The following is a 23,240-nucleotide window of genomic DNA, read 5'->3' as shown; positions in this document are numbered from 1 at the left end:
AAAAAAAAAAGAGCATCTTACCCATATTCCTGTTTTACTAAATATAAGACGGATACTGTTCATCCATAGTTGCTTCCTCGTCAGGCATGAATGAATGCACTTCAAAGCACGGTCTTGATATCTTATCATCATTTCTGATGTGGACAATATAAATTTTTCTAAAAAGCAGAGAAATAGAGTCATTTATTGCACAACATAATAACAGGCGGAGGTGACACAGGAATACAGCAGCTATTGAAATATTTCAATCTCTTTCAGACAAATAGACATAAGACCAATGAAGCTTGATTTGACACCTGCTCCTGTAGTGTTAAATGATGAATATGCTTGTCTACTGCATAATATTTTCTTCCAGATCCATCACAATCAACTAGGTAATCACTGCTGAAGGAAAATTTGCAATGGAAAAGGTGAAAATAATCAAAAGCTATAACGCGAGCTGAGAAACAAGAAAAATTGATTGGCCGATGTTAGTTCCATCATTTAAACAATGGGAAAATGCTGACTTCACTGAAGGCATTGGTAATCAACGAGTGGATTTTTCACCAATTAAAATGTGGGATTTGTGACATGCCCTCAAGCCCCCTCAGATAAATATCACTGGTTGTTTACAAACAATGGAATGAAGGAAGGTGACATCGCTCAGATCTTTGATATTGTTTTTCAATCAGACTATAAACATTACAAGTTACACATAGTTTTCTGTGATGGAACGATTGATCAGGTGTGTAGAACTAGTGAGTATTTTATTTTAATACATATTTTATTGATATGGAAATGGTGTGTACTTTGCTTAATTAAAAAATTATGACTGTCCGAGGGTGTGCTTATGTTCTCATCAACTAGACGACTACTGGAACAGGAGCAAGGTCCTACCACCGCCATCTTGCTTTGTTTATGTAGAGACTGTTTTTTTCTGATCTTATAACTTATAGTAGAAGTTCTAGTGTAGGGGGTTTGGGAGGGGGGAGACTAAAAAAAAAGAAAAGTTTCCCCCCTCCCAAACCCCCTACTAGACCAAGAATACTTGGGATGTAGTAGCTTATGGAAGGTCTCCCAAACCCACTTTCCCCAACAATCGCCGCGAGGAGATGCTAGACTTATTACGGTAAAAAGTAAAAGTAAAGGAGCTAAAACTAAAATGTCGGTTCCACCGGCCCACCTCTCAAGTCAAGAGTATGACGATATAGTGGTGTTGATTGTATTAGTAGTGGCAGTGATGATGATGTGGTGGTTGAACCTTGGAATAATTTGACCTCACCGGAATTTGCCCGTAGCCGTGCTGTAAGTGTAAGCCAGGATTTTTTGCTCCAGCCAGACCGGATTTCATCATTCCCGGTGAAACCGGAGTTTTGGCATTATACTGATATAATATTGGAATCAAATGAGGTTTGGTTTTCCGTCAAAGGCAAAGCTAGAAGTCAAGGAAGGAAATTATAAATTTTTTTTATATCATGAAATGGAAGCTGATATTTGGAATGCCACTTATTTATCGGGACAGATGCTAAATTGGAACAATCTGTCTGTGACAAAGTTTTTTCTGTATACTTTCTTCTGGTTAATCGGAACACATGCAGATAAAGTGAAACGATTTCAGAGCTTAGGCATATGTTTTGATTTGGCGAGGGAGTGGCGCCTATCTAGCAGAATTTTTATAAATGAGATGGGAAGAGAGAGAGAGAGAGAGAGAGAGAGAGAGAGAGAGAGAGAGAGAGAGAGAGAGAGAGAGAGAGAGAGAGAGAGAGAGAGAGAGAGAGAGATGCACTTTTTGCTTAGCTCCGCCCCTCTTTTACAATTCAAAAGCCAACGCTTTACTCCATAAGATCATAACAGATCTTCATTTGAGTTGCATTTGGGTGAAGGTGAAGCTGGCAGACGATAGACAGTCTAACGAAAGCAATGTAAGCTGCCATTGTTGACCTCTTGACCTTTTATTTGTAGAATCTATTGTCATAAATTTCGTACTCTATAATATACGAGCTTTTAAAAAATGATAACGAATAGCTTCGCAAAATTGATTCGTTGATATTAGAAGTGTTAAAATGGATTTATATCCCAGGTTTAACTTATTCAAAGCTATTCATTTCCCTGTTATCTTTTTCATGGACTAGAATTTAAAGTCCACATTCATATTATTCAGGGAGTTTTGCCACTAAAATATACTATATAACCACTTTTTAACTCTTCTATTGCAGAAATAGTAAATGAACATAATGATATGACTGCTGTGTCGGCTTTTGTGACGAAGAACCTTTACAAAACCAATTTCTGTTTATTCCTTTTATACGTGAATAAAACATTTATATTAAATATAATTTTGTAATTTGGTGCAAGGATATAATATGTAATTAGTATGGCTATGTGAATGTGATAAGACTGTCCAAGCAAAGGTTTTGAAAACCTTCAACGTCGACAATGGCGACCAGAAGTATCACCGAAGTGTTTATTTTGATGAGGAACAATGCCCTGCAGAGTCGCCATATATTTTCCGAACAGGTTTGACCTCTATATTTATTTGTGTGGCTACATAATCCATTCTTCCACAGAACCTTGGTTGACCTACAGCAACCTTCAGTAATCTTATCTTAGGGAGGCCTTCCGAAAGCTCCTACTTTAGTAGGCACTTGCAAGAATTTTTCAAAATAGTGATATCGGCATCGGTATTAATTTAGCGTAGAAAAATAAAGGGGAGTGAAACATTTACTAAAGTGAAAAAATTATCGCTCTATCTCAACTAGTTAAAAAGTTATGACCTTTTATGTGGTGAAAAATCTAATAGGAAAGGTAACGTCAATTGCCAAGGACCTTGACAATTGTCAAATCGTCAATTGCCAAGGACCGTGTCAGTTCATCAACTACGCATGTGTACTTTTAACTGCCACGGAGTACCTTTAGTGTCACTAAGTGATGTATTGCCACAGAGTGATGTTATGTATTAATATTAATATTAATTAATACTCTCTTTTACTCTTCTTTCTCTCTCTGTGTCATTTTCTCTTTTTTTTTCTCTATCACACACACTCTCTCTGTCATTTTCTCTTTTCCCTCTCTGCCATTTTTTCCTCTGTGTATGTATTTCTCTGTCATTTCCCCCCCCCCCCCCCTCTCTCTCTTATATTTCCTCTTTTTGTTACGGACCTTGCCAGTTGGCAGATCATCAACTATTTACTATTAATGCCACGGATTGATCTTGTTGCACAAATGTTTTACGTTAATTATTCTGTATTAAGACGATGTGCAGTATATTTCCTTTAAAATAAAGGAAATCTTACTTTTCTTTTTTAATCTAGGACATCTTGGCAGGGATTTGCCACTTCGCCCTTCTGTTTTTTTCCCCCCCGCTGAGTCCGAAATCAACAGTAATTTTTGTTTGATATTATTTTAACTCATCTTGGAATTCGTGAAAAGACATAAAAATTTAAAACAAATGCCAACAAGTGTTGACTTGATCCTTTCCACAACGATTGACAAGGAATGAATGAATGGCGAATGGAAGAAAAGAAAGTGACGGGGTTCGAGATTCGTATGCGCGCAAATCAAGGCTCGACTGAAATCACCACAGGCAGCTGATTGAGGCCCGACTGAAATCACCACATGCGGCTGAAGAGTTCCAATTTGACTCCTTGGCAATTGATGAACCGTCAACTACCAAGGACTCACTCCTTGGCAATTGACACTTCCAATAGGAAAATATGTGACCAAAACACAGCAACCCAATGGATAATCAAGTATAATTCAGAAACGGCTTCAGATACAACTTTGAAATTTTAACATGTGGTAATTCAACATCTCTGTAATACATTGCAAACAGAAAATTAATTATTTAATGAGAGAGAAAGGTATAGTTTAGAGCTGAAACAACTGAAATCAAGGAAAAATAGATCACGACATGCAAATGAATGACCTATTGGAATTTTGGAAAAGTCGACAATTAAATATTTATTCATATGTAGATAGACCAAATACACCACTGAATCGGCGTCATTTAGGTGTTCACTTTGAACTTTTCAAAATGAAAATAGACCTCATAAAAGCAAAGATATGGACTGAGAAATGTTTGAGGTGGTGTATCAGTGTTTAAAATGGTGGAAAATAGGTGATTTTAAAAACTTCCGCTCCCCCGTTCCGCTAAATTGGACAGACGTCCGTCAAAGGATGAAAAACGTCAAAATCAACAGTGAAAAATCAATCGGAAAAAAAAGGAAGAGAATTGTAAATTATAAAATGAATGCATGGACATGAAAACGCCAATTAATTGAATAATTTAAAACAAAAATAACTTCCATAAATGGAATATTTTGTAAGATATAAAGATGTAAAGTTTTGATGTGGATTGACGAAGTTATCTCTCAAACCCAGCAGACGACAGGAAGTGAATCAGTATAAGAAAATGGCAGCTTCTGTAAACAATCGAGGCCAATTACTGTTTTTTGGGGAGCTCTAACTTTTGAGTGCAAACATATTTTGCTCTGAAATTTTTAGAGAAGCTACTTTAATATGTATCTCAGATGGACTTTTTTTATTAAGAAGGACCATCTCTGGTTTAAAAGTTATAAGCGTTTAAACACATATACTCTCTTTACGCAAAGATTTCTCAAAATCATGATATAGGAAGATAATAATATTAGCATCATTGTATGCAGAATTTTATGCCCTTTCCAATGATATATAATACATGCCATTTCATTCCACTGAGAAAGAAGAATGAGCATTTTAAAATCACTCCTAAATTTTTTCCCCTCAAAAACGGAAACAGAAATCCTCGCCTGTTTTCAACTCGCGAGAGCTACTTCTTGCAAGTGCCTACCTTTAGTACCTACCCTACATCCCAGTATATTCTTGTTTTTAAAAAGGCTGCGGTTATTCAGAGTCAACTCTTTACTGTCTACGGTTATTCAGAGTCGGGGAGTCGACTCTGAATAACTGTAGACAGTTATGAGTGATGAATTTACAGTTACCAACCACACGGTTTTTCTGGTTTTTTTTCTTCTCTCCCACCTCTGTTTAACCCTACGGGAAAAAATCGTTTTACTTTTTGGTATTTTCTTGTCTCTTCTGTCATGGCAGTTTTTTGCATCGGTGATTTGCATTGCGGCCGCAAAATTTGCAACTTTTTTCAAATTGTCGAGATTTTGCGCCAAAAAAAAAAAGAAATATTTTAAAAAATATAGTGGGGACCAGTGATGATAATCTTCCGCGGATTTCTGGGATTTTAGGATTTATTCATAAATGTTCCGTTGTTTTTTGTCATGTCAAACGTTTTCTGCTCAGTGGTAGTTCAGGGGAAAAAAACAATAATATGCCTTCTATCATTTTTTGACACCTCTGCTCAGTTGCATGAATTTTGGTGACACTCCTTTATTTATGACGTTATTCTAGACACGCTGACGCCAAATGTCAAAGGCAGCACAAGACACATGGTGGCCATGAATGAGAAGATGATCGAAAGGGAAGGGATGGAGCAAATGGGTGTAAATATTTGTGTACTTTTTTAGCTGTAACATGATAATACATACATTTGACGATTTTATAAGTTTTATAAGCGTGACTTTTTTTTCTTCCTTTTTAATTTTTGTTTTGTTTTTGTTTGATTGTTCTGAATTTGTTTATAGAATTCGTTACAACTTGTGTCTAATTATAAAACAATTTAAAAAAAAAATCAATTCATTAATTCTCTCTCTCTCTCTCCTCTCTCTCTCTCTCTCTCTCTCTCTCCTCTCCTCCTCTCTCTCTCTCTCTCTCCTCTCTCTCTCTCTCTCTCTCTCCTCTCTCTCTCTCTCTCTCTCTCTCTCTCCTTCTCTCTCTCTCTCTCTCTCTCTCTCTCTCTCTCTCTCTCTCTCTCTCTCTCTCTCTCTCTCTCTCCTCTCTCTCTCTCTCTCTCTCTCTCTCTCTCTCCTCTCTCTCTCTCCTCTCTCTCTCTCTCTCTTCTCTCTCTCCTCTCTCTCTCCTCTTCTCTCTTCTCTCTCTCTCTCTCTCTCTCTCTCTCTCTCTTCTCTCTCTCTCTCTCTCTCTCTCTCTCTCTCCTCTCTCTCTCTCTCTCTCTCTCTCCTCTCTCTCTCTCTCTCTCTCTCTCTCTCTCTCTCTCTCTCTCTCTCTCTCTCTCCTCTCTCTCTCTCTCTCTCTCTCTCTCTCTCTCCTCTCCTCTCTCTCTCTCTCTCTCTCTCTCTCTCTCTCTCTCTCTCTCTCCTCTCTCTCCTCTCTCTCTCTCTCCTCTTTCTCTCTCTCTCTTCTTCTCTCTCTCTCTCCTCTCCCTCTCTCTCTCTCTCATCCTCATCCCACCACCCTTCTATCTTCATATTATGTTTATAGATATCATTTGGTAATAGAGAGATAATAAGTTAGGTTGATTTAAGAAATGATTGTTTATAAGCTAATTTAAATTTGCTTTGTTGATGGAATATGATTTGCAATTGATTAAAGATTCTTATTTATAAGCGACTGAAGTTGAAAAATCGCCAAGTTTTAAGGATTTGGCATTAAAATTGCCAAAGTCACAAAATAACCGTAGTAAACTGGTATCAAATTGAAACAAACTCATCTCGCAAGAACTCAACTCGATAATTTGATAGGCTACTCGGCTCTAAATATCTGGTTACACATGATTATCCAGGGTCGACTCTGAATAACCATCTAAGTTATCCAGAGTCGACTCTGAATAACTGCCTACAGTTATCCAGAGTTGACTCTGAATAACCACTTCGTTTTAAAAAATATAATGTTCTTAGTTCTAGGGGGTTTGGGAGGGGGGAAACTTTTTTTTATATAATGTTCTAGTAGGGGGTTTGGGAGGGGAGACTTTTAACAAAAAAGTTTTCCCCCTCCTTCTTGATCTGTCTGGTCTCCTCACTAACTCACTTGTTGCACTGGAGTTGGGAGTCACTGACACTGTGAGTCAGTGACTTGGCCAACATAATTTTGTGAAGTGAAAGATGGCTTAAAATTAAAATGACAGTGCCGTAACTCTTACAGATTTAAGCCAAATCTAATGACTGTTCTTCAATTCTGATTGGCTTTAATTTTGTTACTGAAAATGTCTTCTTTCACTTTCAAAATATAAATCTAGAGAGTGGTTAGAAACAGAAAACACTGGAGGGCATACCAGGAGTCAGTAAAAAAGTCAGTCAAAGTGTTCCTGTATTATTGCATTAGGTCATCTTTGTGACTTTTTCAACTGATGACACCCTCAGATTACTTTTCAGTGAAATGTCCAAATCATGAAATTTTAGATGACGAATGAATTATCTTATAATGGAAGGCAATTACTTGTGTTGTCATGAATTTAGATTGTATAATAATATAATATATGGTTTCGTAGTGGTTCTGAGTGATCAGGACTTGGCATTCATTAGGCTTACATTCGACATGCTTAGCCGAACAACACACAACTCTCAAGATGTGTTATTGGTATCAAACACTGTGTGTTGACGCCGAGTCTGTTTACAGTCAACCAATTAGAAACATGTCCCTTTCGAGAATTGATTCCATGATATGATAATAAGCTTCAATCTGGTTCACTAAGACCATGCATTTAATTTTTCTCTAGCAAAAGTCACTACCTATCGTCAGATAGTCTTCTATTACTATTACCCTTTCATCATAAATAAGTTATCGCTAAGTTCTATGGTAGTTTATAATCTAAAGATGACAAACTTGCTAACTTAAGAAGTCAAGAATGTGAAACAAGTTTCTGAAAAATATTCTAGAGAAGTTTATTTTAAACTTGGGAGTCAACTTAAAGCATTACATGATTTCAATTTTTAAAGACAACTCACAAGAAAATTTTTAATGTAATTGTCTGTGAAAAAAAAATGTCTTATAATTTTACAAATTATCCCAATGAAACTTGATCTTATTCTGTAGATGTGAGCAGGATGGCCTGATCGTGCTGCAGGGCAGGAATATCAGAAGTAAAGATTTTAAAAATTTTAATTGTGTATATTTTCTCAACGAATGTTGTGCACCATTTTGATACTAGATTGTATTTTCCACAAAAGATTAATAGAGTACAACTTATATTTGATACCACAGACATCGGATGATAGGATGTCTCTCATGGCCAGTGCCCACCTGGACCTTGAGTCAGGCTTGGCATCAGTACGGAATTCAGGAGGTTCTCTTCCACCAGTATGGTAAGTGATTCTGATGTCAGTTTTCAAATACCTTTCCAATCATAAGAGGCTCACTATTTCAATAGAAGTGCCATACAAATGACTGAGATTCAATTCTACGATCAGAATGTTCATCAGGTAGTGATTAGTTCACAGGTCTTATTCGAGTCAAATTTTATTACTTTCTTTTATTTCTATTTTAAGATAGAGAGACTGAGATAAACTCCATTTTTAAAGACTGCATGACACTGTTACTGTAAATATAAATGATTATATACATTTTTTTTCTTACTATAACCATTCCAAAGCCAAAATAGATCAGAACTTCTTCAACCAAACAAGTGTATACATCTGTACAGGGCTTTAAACCAAGGATGTTGAAATTTTATTATTATGATTATTATTATTATTATTATTATTATTATTATTATTATTATTATTATTATTATTATTATTATTATTATTATTATTATTATTATTATTATTATTATTATTATTATTCTTAGTAGTAGTAGTAGTAGTAGTAGTAGTAGCAGTAGTAGTAGTAGTATTAGTAGTGGTAGTAGTGGTAGTAGGAGTAGTAGTGGTAGTAGTAGTAGTAGCAGTAGTAGTAGTAGTAGTAGTAGTAGTAGTAGTAGTAGTAGTATTAGTAGTAGTAGTGCGGGTGGTTGGATGGGAGCATCACCCTTGAATCATATACCTATGATGTTCGCATGGGTGTACGATCCGATAGTGATGTCGTTTCTTCTTCTCTTTACTAGCCTATCCTGCTTCTTTGGTTTGTGATTGTATTTTTGACAGGGGATATTTTTTTCCTGTAAATCCTCTGCCTGTTTGTTCTTGGTTATTTATAATTTAGCTTATGATATCTTTAGGTTATGATTTTGATTGACATTTGTACTATTTTTGTTAGATTGCTTGTTTTTTTGTTTCAGCGGTCTCTCATATAACCTCAATTGTGTTGGAAGAGACCTAAAGCAACAAACAAAAAAAAAAAAAAAAAAAAAAAGTAGTAGTAGTAGTAGTAGTAGTATTAGTAGTAGTAGTAGTAGTAGGAGTAGTAGTGGTAGTAGTAGTAGTAGGAGTAGTAGTAGTAGTAGTAGTAGTAGTAGTAGTAGTGGTATTAGTAGTAGTGGTAGTGGTAGTAGTAGGAGTAGTAGTAGTAGTAGTAGTAGTAGTAGTAGTAGTAGTAGTAGTAGTAGTAGTAGTAGTAGTAGTAGTAGTAGTAGGAGTAGTAGTGGTAGTAGTAGTATTAGTAGGAGTACTGATTATTATTAGTGATCAATATAAATGGTATATTATTTCGAAAAAGTTTGTTGACTTTGAACATTTTGAAATATCTTGTGTACAGGATTGACAAGGTGACCGAGGTGCAAGTTGAGTTTACAAAAATAAAAGAAAAAAGTAAGTGATTTCTTCAGTTCCAATCCAATCCAATCCAATATTTTTAGATGCACGCAAATATGTTATTTACAGTTCTAAATTGTATGCACCTTTGAGACCACATAAACTATTAACAAAACAGAGGGAGAGTTTCTCTAAAAGACTCTTGGGATAAGCTGTTGATGACAGTGTTTGACAATTTGTTCCAGTCATTACTAGTTTGAAGAAAGAATCTGAACTCGTGTGCATCAGGGTTTGTCTGTAGTTTTGTAAAATTCCTGCTGTAGTTGTTTCTTGTTGATAGGTGTTTTGTTGTGGCTTGAGGCAGTTATAATTATTTACATTTTACTTTACAAGATGTTAAAGAAATGGGCTAGAACTGATGGCTGTATTATAATTCGGTATTGGATGGCAGATGTGCAACCCATGTTGTCAACCTAGTATTACATTGGAATGGACCAATGAAGAAAATCAAGTTTTAAATAGAAATAATCAGAATTAGGCAATCCAAAGAGGCCATTTGGAACAGAATTTCTATTCCGTACGGCAGATGTGAAACCCTGGAATAACGATAATGGAAATGGGGAATATTATACAATTCTTTCGTTGAGCTGTAATTCTTCAGTGCTGATTGGTTTTCCTCGGATCCGCGGAAATCCGCGATTTTGAAGTCCAGATGAGGAATTTCCTCCTTTTTAAAAATTACATTTTCTCGAAACAATGTGCTAGCAATGAGAGAGCTGATGTGTGGTGGAACACACAGGTGCAGTTTCCCATTCTCCAGAAGTTAGCTAGAGTATCAATGATAATCTATCATCTCAATTGCTCTAAATGTGGGGTTTAGTGCAGTAGAAATGGGGCTTAAACGCAATCGTTCAACATTTTCCTACTTTTTCACTTTTTGTCACCATCAGCACTGATTATTAAACGAGTTATTTTTATTGTGCCAATAACACAACGAGCATTGGAAAAATGAAATTATATTGTACAGTAAAAGTTGCCTGTTAGGCACTCCCATTGTGTTTTGTTGACAAAGGGGAACCTGAGACGTCCACAACCATCTGTTTTTGTCAATTGAATTTAAGCTTCCAACCCATTTTATTTTTGTTATTTATTTCTTGGAGGTTCAAGCAGCAATATTTGCATGATATCCAGTTGTCTCAAAACAGTGACATTTCAGGATGGCACGGCTGTTTGAGTCTCAATTCTAAGCTTCAGCTATTAAATCTGAGTTAATATAAATGACTTTATCGGAGGGAGTGGACGTTTCAGGTTTCTCCTTTATCAACAAAACACGATAAATGAGACACTTAAGATGAATGAGAGATGAGAGGATAGTGTTGTTAACTCTCTCCTTACCGACAATTCTCATGACTTTTACTAAAATCTCATACCTACTCAACATATAAATTGAATTTTTAAACTCAAATTTAAGTGCACAAAGTGTATGATATACATAATTTTGTAGATCAAACCAAACTTAACAGAACAATATTCAGTTCTTGTAAATATAACAACACCTTTTCTTTAAATATTGTTATTTAAAAAACAAATCTGAGTCAGAAAAATTTTGGTTGTATCCTTACGAATGTGATGATTTTCCTATAGTTGGTTAGGAGAAGGTTAAGACGAATAAACAAAGAACAATAAAAAAAAAAAATTGATTAAAAATGTTTTTATTTTCGCTTGGCCATGGACAATGATAGATATTTTAAGACTGTTAGTACAAAAAGAGTGCCTTCTGGGCAACTTGTAATGTATGAAATGGTAATATTGTTCCATATGGCCTGCTGGGGGAATAAAACCAGCTATGCGTTTTGGATAGTAGACTTGTGGCAGTCCATTTTGTAAACAGTCCCTTATGATCTATTCCAGTGAGAGAGCTGTCCAATTTACATGACAAACATTTGAATAGGCCGACACTTGATGACAGTGTGGATGAAGAACATGAAATTGAGATAAGAACTCAACAAATTACTCAAGTAAGTAAATGTTTTCTTTTACTTTATCACTATCCCTTGACCTCTTTACTTAAATTTTATTCCCATCCTCTTTTTTTTCTCCTTTCCCCTCTCCCTTCTCTCTCTCTCTCTATCTCTCTCTCTCTCTCTCTCTCTCTCTCTCTCTCTCTCTCTCTCTCTCTCTCTCTCTCTCTCTCTCTCTCTCTCTCTCTCTCTTTCTCTCTCTCTCTCTCTCTCTCTCTCTCTCTCTCTCTCTCTCTCTCTCTCTCTCTCTTCTTTTTTTCTCTCTCTCTCTCTCTCTCTCTCTCTCTCTCTCTCTCTCTCTCTCTCTCTCTCTCTCTCTCTCTCTCTCTCTCTCTCTCTCTCTCTCTCTCCTTCCCATCTTATTTATAAAAATTCTGCAGGGCACCACTCTCTCTCCCCTCCCCCTCCCACAACACTCTCTCTTTTTCCTTCTTTTTTTCTCATCTTATTTATAAGTCCTGCAAGACACCACTGGTCATAATTCCATAATGTTCACGTCCAAATGTAAGCATTTAATTCATTTAATGTAAGCATTTAATTCATTTCTCATCTTTCCTTGTTTACATACTTTATAGTCCTGGATTAAAACTTTTCCCTCAATCTTCTCAAAAGTAACAATGTGATGTAACAACAAGAGATGAGTGAGTAGGAAAATGCAAGAAGACAATAAAGAATAATTTTTTTTTCGCGGCGGTGAGTCACGCTCTCACCGGCCAGGCGGAGTTGTCGTACCAATAAGGTCGCGGGTTCAAACCCCATCACCGCCGCGAAAAAAAAATTAGTCTCTATTGTCTTCTGGCACTTTCCTACTCACTCATCTCTTGTTGTTACCAACATAAAGTGCCTGCTCCACTCACTTTTCTGAATTAAAAATTCACCCCAATGTGATGTAAGTAGTTTTAAGCACATGCATCCTCCATTGCTATCTAAAATCCCTACTCTTCCACCCCCCCTCCTCCCTCCCCCCACCAAGCTTTCACTAACTTATTTTCCATTTATTTGTCGACCCAGTTGTTTTCTCACTGCCACCGACTGTTGCAACAGATCAACAGCCACATCCATCGTGGAACGAATCACGAACAGAAACTCACACACAACATCGTGTCCTCACTGGCACGCACTATGCAAGAAATGTCCACCAACTTCAGGAAGAGCCAGTCTGCTTATTTACGAAGTGAGTTTGCATCTGTGTCATTCTACCCAAAAAAAAATAGCAACAAAAATTGTTCCTTTTTTCTATATGTATATTTTTTTCAATATTTATACTTTTCTTATTCCATTGTTATTGTAGTCAAAATTAATAATTTGTTACAGTGAATGACATAATCAGTCGGATGGTGAAAAGATTTGAACTGAGATATTGCCACGTTTAGTTGGAAGGTCAATTTTGATCAAAAATGAGTTCTTGTCATAAATGATTAAATAAACCCTTTTTGTACATCTTCGGGAATTATCAAAGCTTAATTTTACTTCTAGATATTTTTTACAGCTAGTCAAGTGGAAAAAGTATGAAATTTGAGAAAAGTTGCTGGATACCTTTCCCCTTACATCTGACCATAACTTCATGAAAAATCACCTGATTAACTTCAAATAAAGATTAAAATGCTCTGGTGGGCATATTCATTCAGAAAATGCATTTCCAAAATTTTCCACCTTCCGACTGATTATGTCATGCACTGACAAATTTGTTTATTTGACCCTTGCATTGAAAGGTCGCACTTGTTAACTCTGTTTTCTGATTCTAGTCTTTATTGTTTAAGGTTAAAACTGAAAGTCAAATTATAATTTCAATTTTCCTTGTCCACTTCAGCCAAACCCAAAATTGCCATTCATTAAAAGTGGAGGCCCCTTAACTTAATATATATATTGTACGATTAGAATGATCTTCAACTAGTCAAGTACCTGGTTATTAAAATCAATTATTATATGAATCAAAAGTTTTCTTGTATCAATGACGAAATGAATTTTGACAGTTACGACAGCATTTTTCAAAATTACAAATGCTCTCAGTTGATCAATTAAAGTTGTCATGTTGTTGTAGTGTAAAGAAGATGGGACGGATCTGATTCACTTTGACCTTGAGATGACGGTCTGAAGTTCAAATCCTTTTTCTGTTACCCGAGCAATTGTATGGCGAAGCCTTCAGGAAAGATACCATAAAATATTGTTCATATCCTGTAGAAGACATATATGTGGTTGGCTATATGTGTGGCTGGCTGAGAAAACCCAGAAAGATGCACAAATTTCATAAATTGAGTTATGTATCCAGTGGTGTAGTCACGTCTTTCCAATCATTTACCATTTTAAATTTTCATTCTACGTCTATTAGAACCCAAGTTAAAAATTTTATTCTGAATAAAATTTGTTGCTATGTGAAACACTTTATCTTCGATTTTGGCTGATATCCCGAATCGAAACTTGCTGCATCTTCTCGCATTTTCCCAGCCAGCCTCACATATGTAAAATTCTGCATTCCCCCTGGAATCAAACAATTCCATCTTTGTCCAAAAAAGGTCCATGCTTTATTCCTTTATGTGAAGTCTGTTCTTTGTTGTGCATCAAGAAAAATTTATAATGTAACATGGTTAGAAATTATTATTAAAAAAGTGTATGTAACTTCTACATAAATATGATTATTTTCTATCACTTACAACTGTCTTTTCAGTTAGTTGGTTCATGTTCAAAATAATTTTTACTGTCTTGTTGATTTTCTTTTTAAAATAAACCACATAGTAATATATATATATATATATATATATATTTATATATATTATTAATTCATTTCAGAAATCAAGATGAGGGAAGAAAGGTCACAACATTACTTTGGAACCAATTTGAATCCAGATTCTAGTCTCATGACGGATAGTGGAGGGTTAGGAATGGATATGGATTACTCTTATGACAAGGTCAGTGTCTAGCGGCGATGTAGTCTTGTGGTATGACACTCACTTTCGTATCAGAAGGCCCTGGGTTCAAGCCTTGCTCAGCGCATAGTTGAGTCCTTGGAAAAGGCTCTTTGCTCACACTCTCTCACTGTACTCAGATGTAAAATGAATACATCTGGCCGTTAACAATGTTGTCTCTGTCTGAAAAAAATGTAATATCGCCTAACAGGCATTATGTCTTGTCCAACATGTTTAGTGTTGCTGTTGGTCAGGGACCCCTTGTAAAGTGCAAAAACTACATCATGTCATATTCATCTTCAACTCCGACAACGTTGGCTATGCAGTCTTGTGGAATGACACTCACCGTCATACTGTAAGTCCATGGTTCTAGTCCAACTCTGAGTGACGCATAGTTGAGTCCTTGGAGAAGACTTTACTCAAAGTGTCTCTCACCGTACTCAGGTGTAAAGTGAATACCTGGCCGTAAACAGCATTGACTTATAATACTGCCAAACAGGCACCAGTCTTGTCTTACATGTTAAGTGTTGCTGTTGGCTAAGGACCCCTTGTAAAGCCCTTTGAGCATGTTTAGTAGATATCGAGTTGTATAATTGCGTTAGTTTGTATGGGGAAAAGTTGAATTCTACGAGAAAGCTCATTACTCTCATTCTTCCACTTTATTCAGGTGTAAAACGAGTACCTGGCTGGTAACTGTTTTCTCTTTTGAAAAAGTAAATATTGGAGAAGCCATGTCTCAAACTTTTTGCAAAGTGTTGATGTTGGTTTGGGACCACTTGTAAAGCTTTGAGAACATTTGGTGAATATTGTACCATATAAACATTCACTTTTTTTGTTGTTTTTCTTGTTTGTTTGTTTTTTTTTCTTTGAAGCTTATAAAGTGAACTTTTGTACAAAAGAGTGTACGGGTGAAAAACAAAAAAAAAAATTAAACTTTAAATTTTGAGGAAGATAGTATTATTTATTCCAGTCCCCCCATTGGAAAGCCCTATCAATTCTTAGTAAATATGTAACCGTTGAATAATGCTTTGAACCCTTTGAATACATATTTTATTCGTAACGATTGAAGAATATTTTCGCACATTTTCTGGGTGTGAAATAAGGTGTAAAAGACAGCTGATTGGCAATTCAAAATAATCTTTTGATGTCAAATCCAACGGTTTTCTTTTTGGGCTCAAATTGTCATTCGAGCAGATGGAGAAAGATACAAATTATGGTGCATTGAAATACAACCAACTTACACTTTGGTCACAAAATATCTAATAATTTGTCTTGGAGGGGTGGAATAAATGTATTGTTCTTTCATTTCTCTGTATTTATTAAACTCATTATATTTTTATTGTGCAATAACACATACTCGCAGGCTCGTTGTGTTATTGGGCATGATATAAATAACTCGTTCAATAAATACAAAGAGATGAAAGAATGGTATAATATTCCCCATTTCCATTATCGTTATTCCAGGGTTTCACGTCTGCCCAGATGCAGCTGGTGGATGACAACCATGAGTTTGTCCATCAGAGAGAGAAGGAAGTAGCTGCCATTGTCAGGTCGATAACGGACCTCAACGAAGTCTTTAAAGATCTCGCCTCCATGATTGTTGACCAGGTATCTCAGAGTTATAGCACTATAGAAGTTTTCAGCATTATTATCATTATTATTATTATTATTATTATTATTATTATTATTATTATTATTATTATTATTATTATTATTATTATTATTATTATTATTATTATTATTATTATTATTATTATTATTATTATTATTATTATTATTATTATTATTATTATTATTATTATTATTATTATTATTATTATTATATATTATTATTATTATTATTATTATCATTATTATTATTATTATTATTATCATTATTATTATTATTATTATTATTATTATTATTATTATTATTATTATTATTATTATTATATAATTATTATTATTATTATTATTATTATTATTATTATTATTATTATTATAATTATTATTATTATTATTATTATTATTATTATATTATTATTATTATATCATTATTATTATTATTATTATTATCATTTTTATTATTATTTATTATTATTATTATTATCATTCTTCTTCTTCTTCTTCTAACTACATATATATAAGAAGAACAGCTTCCACTCTGTCAGAAATAAATAGCTACTGTTGTTTTGATGTAAAGTTAACCCTCTCCTTACCAATTACAGCAAAATTGTAACGTTTGTTACGATTATCAATTAAATTTCTTCTGTACAAAATTGTATGAAACTAATTTGTCATAGTTAAATGAATGCGTTCTGAAGAACAAATTATGTAGTTATAATATGTCTTATTTACTTTTGAGTTAGAGTTTAAAAAATCTATTTTTCAAGTTGGTAGGGTATGGACTTTCTGGGAAAATCTGGAAAATGTTGAATAAGGAAAGAGTTAATGCATCTGATTTGGTCTAGATTAGGGGTCCAGATGAGTTGATGGAACACTCACCGTGCAAGCAAAGGTACTGGTATTCATATCAGTGGCTTCAAGATCTTTTTCTGACCCTCTTGAACACCTAACAGGGATTAGGTGGCTGGCTCTCTTAGATAATATATAATATATTATAATGAATTTATATAGCACCTAGTTCCAGTTTAGAATTGCTCACTGGCGCTTTACATCAACACATCATATGATATATACAAATATAGATCTGGCATGTTAAAAACCACATAAATTCGATGATAACATAATATATTATATATAATAAAATACATACTAAGAGTCCAAATTATATGCCCTACAGAAAAGCTCAGTTTTTAACCATTTTCTAAAGATAAGTGGATTTTCACTATTTTTAGTTTCAATATTGATGGAGTTCCACAGTCGGGGGGCATGGTGGTCAAAGGATTTCTCATGAAAAACTAATGATTTTGGGGGTTCCGTTAGGATATTTAAATTAGCAGATCTTAAATTTCGACTGGGTACATAAAGGTGAATAAGTTCCTGAAGGTAAACAGGAGCAGAATTGTTTAAACAATTGAAAACATGGGTACAAAAGGGTAATAATTTGCAACAACAACTCATTTTTTATAAAAATTGACCTTCTAACTATACTTGGCAATATCTCAGTTCAAACCTTTTCACCATCTGACTGACTATGTCATTCAATGTAACATATCTCTCTTTTCTGTTTTCCACAGGGAACAATATTAGACAGGATAGACTACAATATAGACAACGCTGCCACCCAGACTGAGAAAGGCTTGGTGCAATTACAGAAAGCAGAGAAGTATCAGAAGAAGAATCGTAAAATGATGTGTATTTTGATATTGGCCGTGGTGGTCGTAGTTCTTCTTGTTATACTCATCGCTGTCAAGAGCTAGCATTGTAATATATTATTATAATTTATATATTATACTTACCTTTGTCTCTCTCTCTCTCTCTCTATCTGATGACTTTATATTTTTTTCCTAATTTCTATTCAAACCTGCCATGCATACTGATAAATCCAATTACGAGTTTTTGTCGAAAGTTGATTTTTGTAACATTCGAGACTTAATTTATTTTTTTCTTGTTCTTTACTTATCACCTTTGTCTGGTGCTGTATCTTTCATAAAAAGTAGTTTTATTCACAGCCAGAATGGGCACTTAAATGACTTAAATAGTGTCAAAAGCGCCGTTAAACACCTAAAAACAAACAAAACAGAGTGTTAGACAATAGCAATTGCTTGCTATCCTTTTGAGAGGATACTAGTCTGTAGCAAAGTGGTGTATGTATCAGACTTGTTTACCCGATTACTGTTGGATGGATAGTGGGTGAAAAAATCTCAACTGCATTTAGAATGAATTCTGGTCCCTTTGCTTGTGAAGCGAGTTCTCTACCAAGTGAGCTATTGGGACCCCCATGTATCATACCTAACATTTAGAGCTATTGGGACCCCCCATGTATCATACCTAACATTTAGAGCTATTGGGACCCCCATGTATCATACCTAACATTTACACAGAGAGAGAGAGAAAGAGTTTTATTTAGCCCGATTCCCTTCCCCCTTCCCTTAGAAGGAATGATTATTATGTTTAAACAATGGCAAATTGTTTTAGTGTTCATATCCAGGTGGGAACTTTGGGATGCTCTCAAGATGACAAAGTCTAGTTTAGTTAGGGCTTAAAACTAGGAGCGTTGCAAATTAAAAAAACAAAAAACATTTTGTTTTAGAATTGTAATCGTTGATATATAGGCCTACACAGAATTCAGACTGCCAAGTGCTGCATCTTCCAGGAATGATTCTTAAACAAACTAAAAAAAAAAAACCCAACATGTTATATGTGGACACTTTTATATATTTTGGCATTGATAGGTCTGATAGATAGGAATCTCCCGACATCTTCATTTCCTCCAGATCAGCCTGCTGCAAATAAATATTTTGATAATTATCAAATTGAAATTGTTGCCAAGAATGTGGCATGTTGGTTTTACAAGATCATTTTTATCCAAAGAATATTTCATGAATAAATCAATTTTGTTATGATTTTGTTATCCTTTGACTAAGAATAAATTTCAGTTTAACTAGGAATGAATCACAATGGATGACATATCTGCATTAAATGATGGATTATTTGAGATGGATATTTATTTCATTCCTTTATTTTTTTATTTTGGTGTGATCAATTAATTGGAATGACATGTACAGAAATGTGTCAGTGCATGACAATCAGTCAGAAGGTGAAAATTGTGGATTTGCATTTTTTTTTTTTTTTTGCATTTTCTGAAAGAATATGCTTTCCAGAGTATTTTAATATTTATTTGAGGTAAATCGGGTGATTTTTCATGAAGTTATGGTCAGATGTATGGGAATGGTATCCAGCAACTTTTCTCAAATTTCATACTTTTTCATCTTGATGAGCTGTAAAAAATATTTAGAAGTGAAATTAAGCTTTGATATTTCCCGAATATGTACAAAAGGATTTGATTTAGTCATTCATGACAAAAACTCATCTTTGATAAAAATTGACCTTCTAACTAAACTTGGCAATATCTCAGTTCAAACCTTTTCACAATCCGACTGATTATATCATTCACTGTAACAAATGTATTGTGATATATTGATGTTTTTATGTCTCCTTGTCCAAGCCGCCTCAATCTGATATAACAGTAAAAATCAGGAGGAATTGAAATGTAGAGGATATAATTAGCTATTTCTGTTTAGGTGTATTTTTGTTTAAATTAAAGTGATGTCGAATCAGAAGAAAGTCATGGGTATTACAGCAGAATTGTATTGTATTACACAGTTACTTCCCTTTGTCGTAAGAGTTAAAATATTGTGCTATGTGCCAATAGTGTTCTGCCATTTCAATCAATAGCTGTATCGGGTGCAAAGGCTCTGTCTTAATGGAATATATAATAATAATAATAATAATAATGATAATAATAATAATAACACTTACTATAGCGCTTTATCCCTTCTAAACCAAGCACTTTATATTGACATAATTGAAATATACAAATACATAAACAAACATCTCATTAATTGACTTCATTTGAAACAAGTGGGTTTTTAGTTTTGTTTTAAAAATTTGGAGGGATGAGGATGACCTTAAATGAATAACTTTCAGTTTGACTAGGAATGGATCACAGTGGATGACGTATCGACATTAATGATGGATTCGTTGAGATGGATTTTTATTTTATATATGATTTGAATGACTTGCAAATTGTTTCTAAAAGGGAAGAATTTGGCCATGGATGCACCATTCAGACAGCAGTTCTTTTCATTCAAGCGTTTTAAGGATTGTGGATTCCTTAGACCTGCCACTTATACAGGCCAAAATTGATCAGTTGGATTTTTTAAAGCAAAAAACTCTATAGGAAAAAATAAATTTTAATTTTACTTATAGATGGATATATTGCCAAAATTGAATGTCACTGCATCTACTCTGAAGTATTTTAAAGTGTTACTGATAAAGATATGGGAAAAGATATTATGGTTAACAGGGTGGATTTTCTTTATGAAATTGGGCTGAGGTTTTTTCTTCCCATGAAGTAAACATATTTGTTACTTGTTCTCTGTGCCAGGTCTGTTTGTTTACAATAGCAATGTGGAAGAAAAAATACTTTCCAATTTTGCTATCTATTTTTATTTTGGTTAATGGCTAGTTTTGGTTTTACTGGTTTTCATTGTATATTGGGTGGACCAGGTGATGGAATTTGAAGTTGAAAAATAAATTTGATTGAAATTTAAGAAAACATGTTTCTTCTCAGTTAAAACATTCAATTAATTTGGATTTTTGTAACTCAATCTTTGAAATGAATTCAGTTAAAACATTCAATTAATTTGGATTTTTGTAACTCAATCTTTGAATTGAATTCAGTTAAAACATTCAATTAATTTGGATTTTTGTAACTCAATCTTTGAATTGAATTTTGATTGACTTGTTCATCTCAACATTTTAACACCAGATTGAGGTAGTCCGGTACATTTGCTATTGAGATAAATTTATTTGATTTGTGGTGCTTTCATTAACGTACATGTTGGAATAAAAACTGAGGTGGGTTCATTTGAAGGGACAGAGAGAGAAAAAAAACGCTAGCTTGTGTGGCGTTGCGAGTTTCATAGGTATTCACATGACAGTCGGTAGCTGTGGCACTCACTCGTTTCTTGTGACTATTCTAAACTATACTGATTTTGGCATGTAAGTGGTGTATCGCTTCTTCACACTAGTATGCGAATTGCAGCACCACCTAATCTAGCTTTTTGTTTCCCTCTGTTCCAACACAAGCAACGCACCTCAGGATTGTTTTTGTTGATTTTAGCTAAACTGCACATCAGGTTGTGTTCAAAACCATTTTAATCATTAATGAGTGCGTTATTTTTTGTTTTGTCATTGTCTACTTAAATTTTATGTGTCACAGGCCAGTAACCTTTTTTAAAGCGAGCGTGATAGGCTGTGTTGGACTTCTGTCCACCCATGATGGTTGGAGTAATTACTTTTGCTGCGTCTTATATCCCCCATATCTGTTTTCCATTTTCATGTTGTTCTCTGTCTTTGTTCTCATTTAAGATTGCTCAGTTTTTTCCTGGTCCTGGCAGAGAACATTTGCTGAGAAGGAGGCAGTCAAATTTATAGTTCGCTTTTTTTTTTTTAAAATAAAAAAATGATATTTTTATCCTTTTAAATCATCTCTCGGTTTTGTACTTTGTTAGTTTTTAGTTTTGAATTGTACTTTGTAAACATTTGAGTAGCCTATATATTCCATGACAGGATCCTTTTCTGGTGCCTGGATGGGGTTTCTAGGTATGTTAAAGTAGGCACATTGATGGATTGGTCGTGGAATCCTCTATGTTTCCTATTTGAATCAGTCCCCTTTATCTTACATTTTGGTGCTTTTAACTTCAGATCTTTAACTTTTCCCCTACCATCTCCTGTTTTACTGATGCTGAAATAACCTAAAATTGTCACTTGTGCCGTAAAATCCCTAAAAACAAGAACAAAGAGTCGAGGAGGTGCTATTGTAGTAATTATTATCATTATTGTTGTTGTTATTATTAATATTATTATTATTATTATTATTATTATTATTATTATTATTATTATTATTATTATTATTATTATTATTATTATTATTATTATTATTATTATTATCATTATTGTTATTATTATTATTATTATTATTATTATTATTATTATTATTATTATTATTATTATTATTATTATTATTATTATTATTTAAAATAAATTAAAAAAAAAATTATTGTTAATATTATTATTACATTTTTATTATTGTCATTTTAATTATTATTAATATTATCATAAAATTATTATTATTATTATTATCATTATAATTATTAACATTATAATTATTAACATTAATATCATCACCACTATTGATTGTCATGATGATGGTGAGAATAATTTTTTTCCAAGCATTGTGAAAAGTAAAATAGTTAATCCCTTTTTGTAAAAGTATTTGAGTCATGCTGTTATTTGAATTGTGCAATGGTTTATAACTTCTGGTGATCAATCGTGTAACTAGAATTAACATATTAATTATGAATTGAAATACGTGTACTTATGATGGTATACTTTAAGTGTTATAGATTATTTAACTCTATATATTTATTTACTATTACTGTAATCGTTGGGTGTTTAAAGAATTGTTTTTTTTTTTTTTAATGGGATCTTCTCTCCTGCCTCGGTGGGCTGAGAGGTTACTTTAACTCACTCAATCCTAGAGATTTTTGCTACTTTTCAAAATTGGAAAAAAAATGTATTAAAAATGAGCATTTACATAGATAGTTTTATTCAACTCCCATTAACATGTAAAAACTAAAAACAATAGCTTTGCTACTACGCCTATAATTTGTCTCAGAAAAATGTTATAAATAGGCATGAGGTAAAAGTAACCCAGGTAAACTACAGGTATAGTCAGTGTTAGGGTTGAGTGAGTTAAGGGCTAACCCACTTTGGAGACTGACTACGACGACCTGGTTCTGCTGTCTTCCGGATAAAGATGTCAGGCAACATGAAAAGGTAAAAGTGACATAGGGTGGGAGAGAGACACAGTTAGGGCTAACCAACATCGGAGACTGACTCAGACGACCCGGCTCTGCTGTCCTCTGCCATCTTCCGGAGAAAGACGTTGGGCACGGACAAAATACTAAGAATCAAGAGAAGAGCCACTTGACCTACCCGTACTAAGCACCCGACGTCCTCCGCCGTTTTTTTTTTTTTTTTTTTTTGAGCTTGGTATATTAGGTCTAGCGGCTCTTCTCTTTATTCTTAGTATTTGGTCCATCATCATCATTGCCTTTTTCACCCTGGGTCAGGGTATAGGCCACATACAAACAGTTTCCATCCTTATCTATCCTGAGCTAACTTTTTTT

General features: G+C 34.1%; 2 protein-coding genes across 6 annotated transcripts in view; one reads left to right on the top strand and one right to left on the bottom strand.

Moving 5' to 3' along the window:
• The window catches only part of LOC144976364 (putative leucine--tRNA ligase, mitochondrial), a 33,457-nt gene extending 31,512 nt beyond the window's left edge, over positions 1-1,945 (bottom strand). Inside the window, exons 1-2 of one of the 5 annotated variants that reach the window (XM_078920618.1) lie at positions 1,794-1,945; positions 22-158 (exon numbers count right to left, since the gene is read on the bottom strand). In XM_078920618.1, coding sequence (XP_078776744.1) covers positions 22-132 — 111 coding nt within the window. In that variant the 5' untranslated portion in view covers positions 133-158; positions 1,794-1,945. Of the gene's footprint in view, positions 1-21; positions 159-1,765 lie in introns of all 5 variants that reach the window. The other 4 variants (XM_078920616.1, XM_078920617.1, XM_078920620.1 and 1 more) reach the window with 4 other exon arrangements.
• Positions 1,946-2,209: 264 nt separating this feature from the next.
• Positions 2,210-21,874, top strand: LOC144976363 (syntaxin-16-like). Its single transcript, XM_078920615.1, has 8 exons — positions 2,210-2,496; positions 8,029-8,129; positions 9,460-9,512; positions 11,367-11,473; positions 12,488-12,650; positions 14,264-14,382; positions 15,844-15,987; positions 17,559-21,874. Exons 1-8 carry the CDS (start codon positions 2,416-2,418, stop codon positions 17,739-17,741), a joined length of 951 nt encoding a protein of 316 aa, XP_078776741.1. The 5' UTR covers positions 2,210-2,415; the 3' UTR covers positions 17,742-21,874.
• Positions 21,875-23,240: the final 1,366 nt, after the last annotated feature.

The sequence above is a fragment of the Berghia stephanieae genome, chromosome 7 (genome assembly GCF_034508935.2).
Source record: "Berghia stephanieae isolate SIO BIC M18660-M18661 chromosome 7, UCSD_Bste_1.3, whole genome shotgun sequence".
In the NCBI taxonomy this organism is placed as follows: domain Eukaryota; kingdom Metazoa; phylum Mollusca; class Gastropoda; order Nudibranchia; family Aeolidiidae; genus Berghia; species Berghia stephanieae.
This window is presented reverse-complemented; position numbering and strand designations above follow the sequence as displayed.

What these genes read in the sequence shown, in the direction of transcription:
- LOC144976363 (XM_078920615.1), top strand. Translation starts at nt 2,416, where the DNA reads ATGGCGACCAGAAGTATCACCGAAGTGTTTATTTTGATGAGGAACAAT. An exon ending in GGTTCTCTTCCACCAGTATG is followed by an intron (nt 8,130 to 9,459) that starts GTAAGTGATTCT and finishes TCTTGTGTACAG; the next exon opens with GATTGACAAGGTGACCGAGG. An exon ending in TACAAAAATAAAAGAAAAAA is followed by an intron (nt 9,513 to 11,366) that starts GTAAGTGATTTC and finishes GATCTATTCCAG; the next exon opens with TGAGAGAGCTGTCCAATTTA.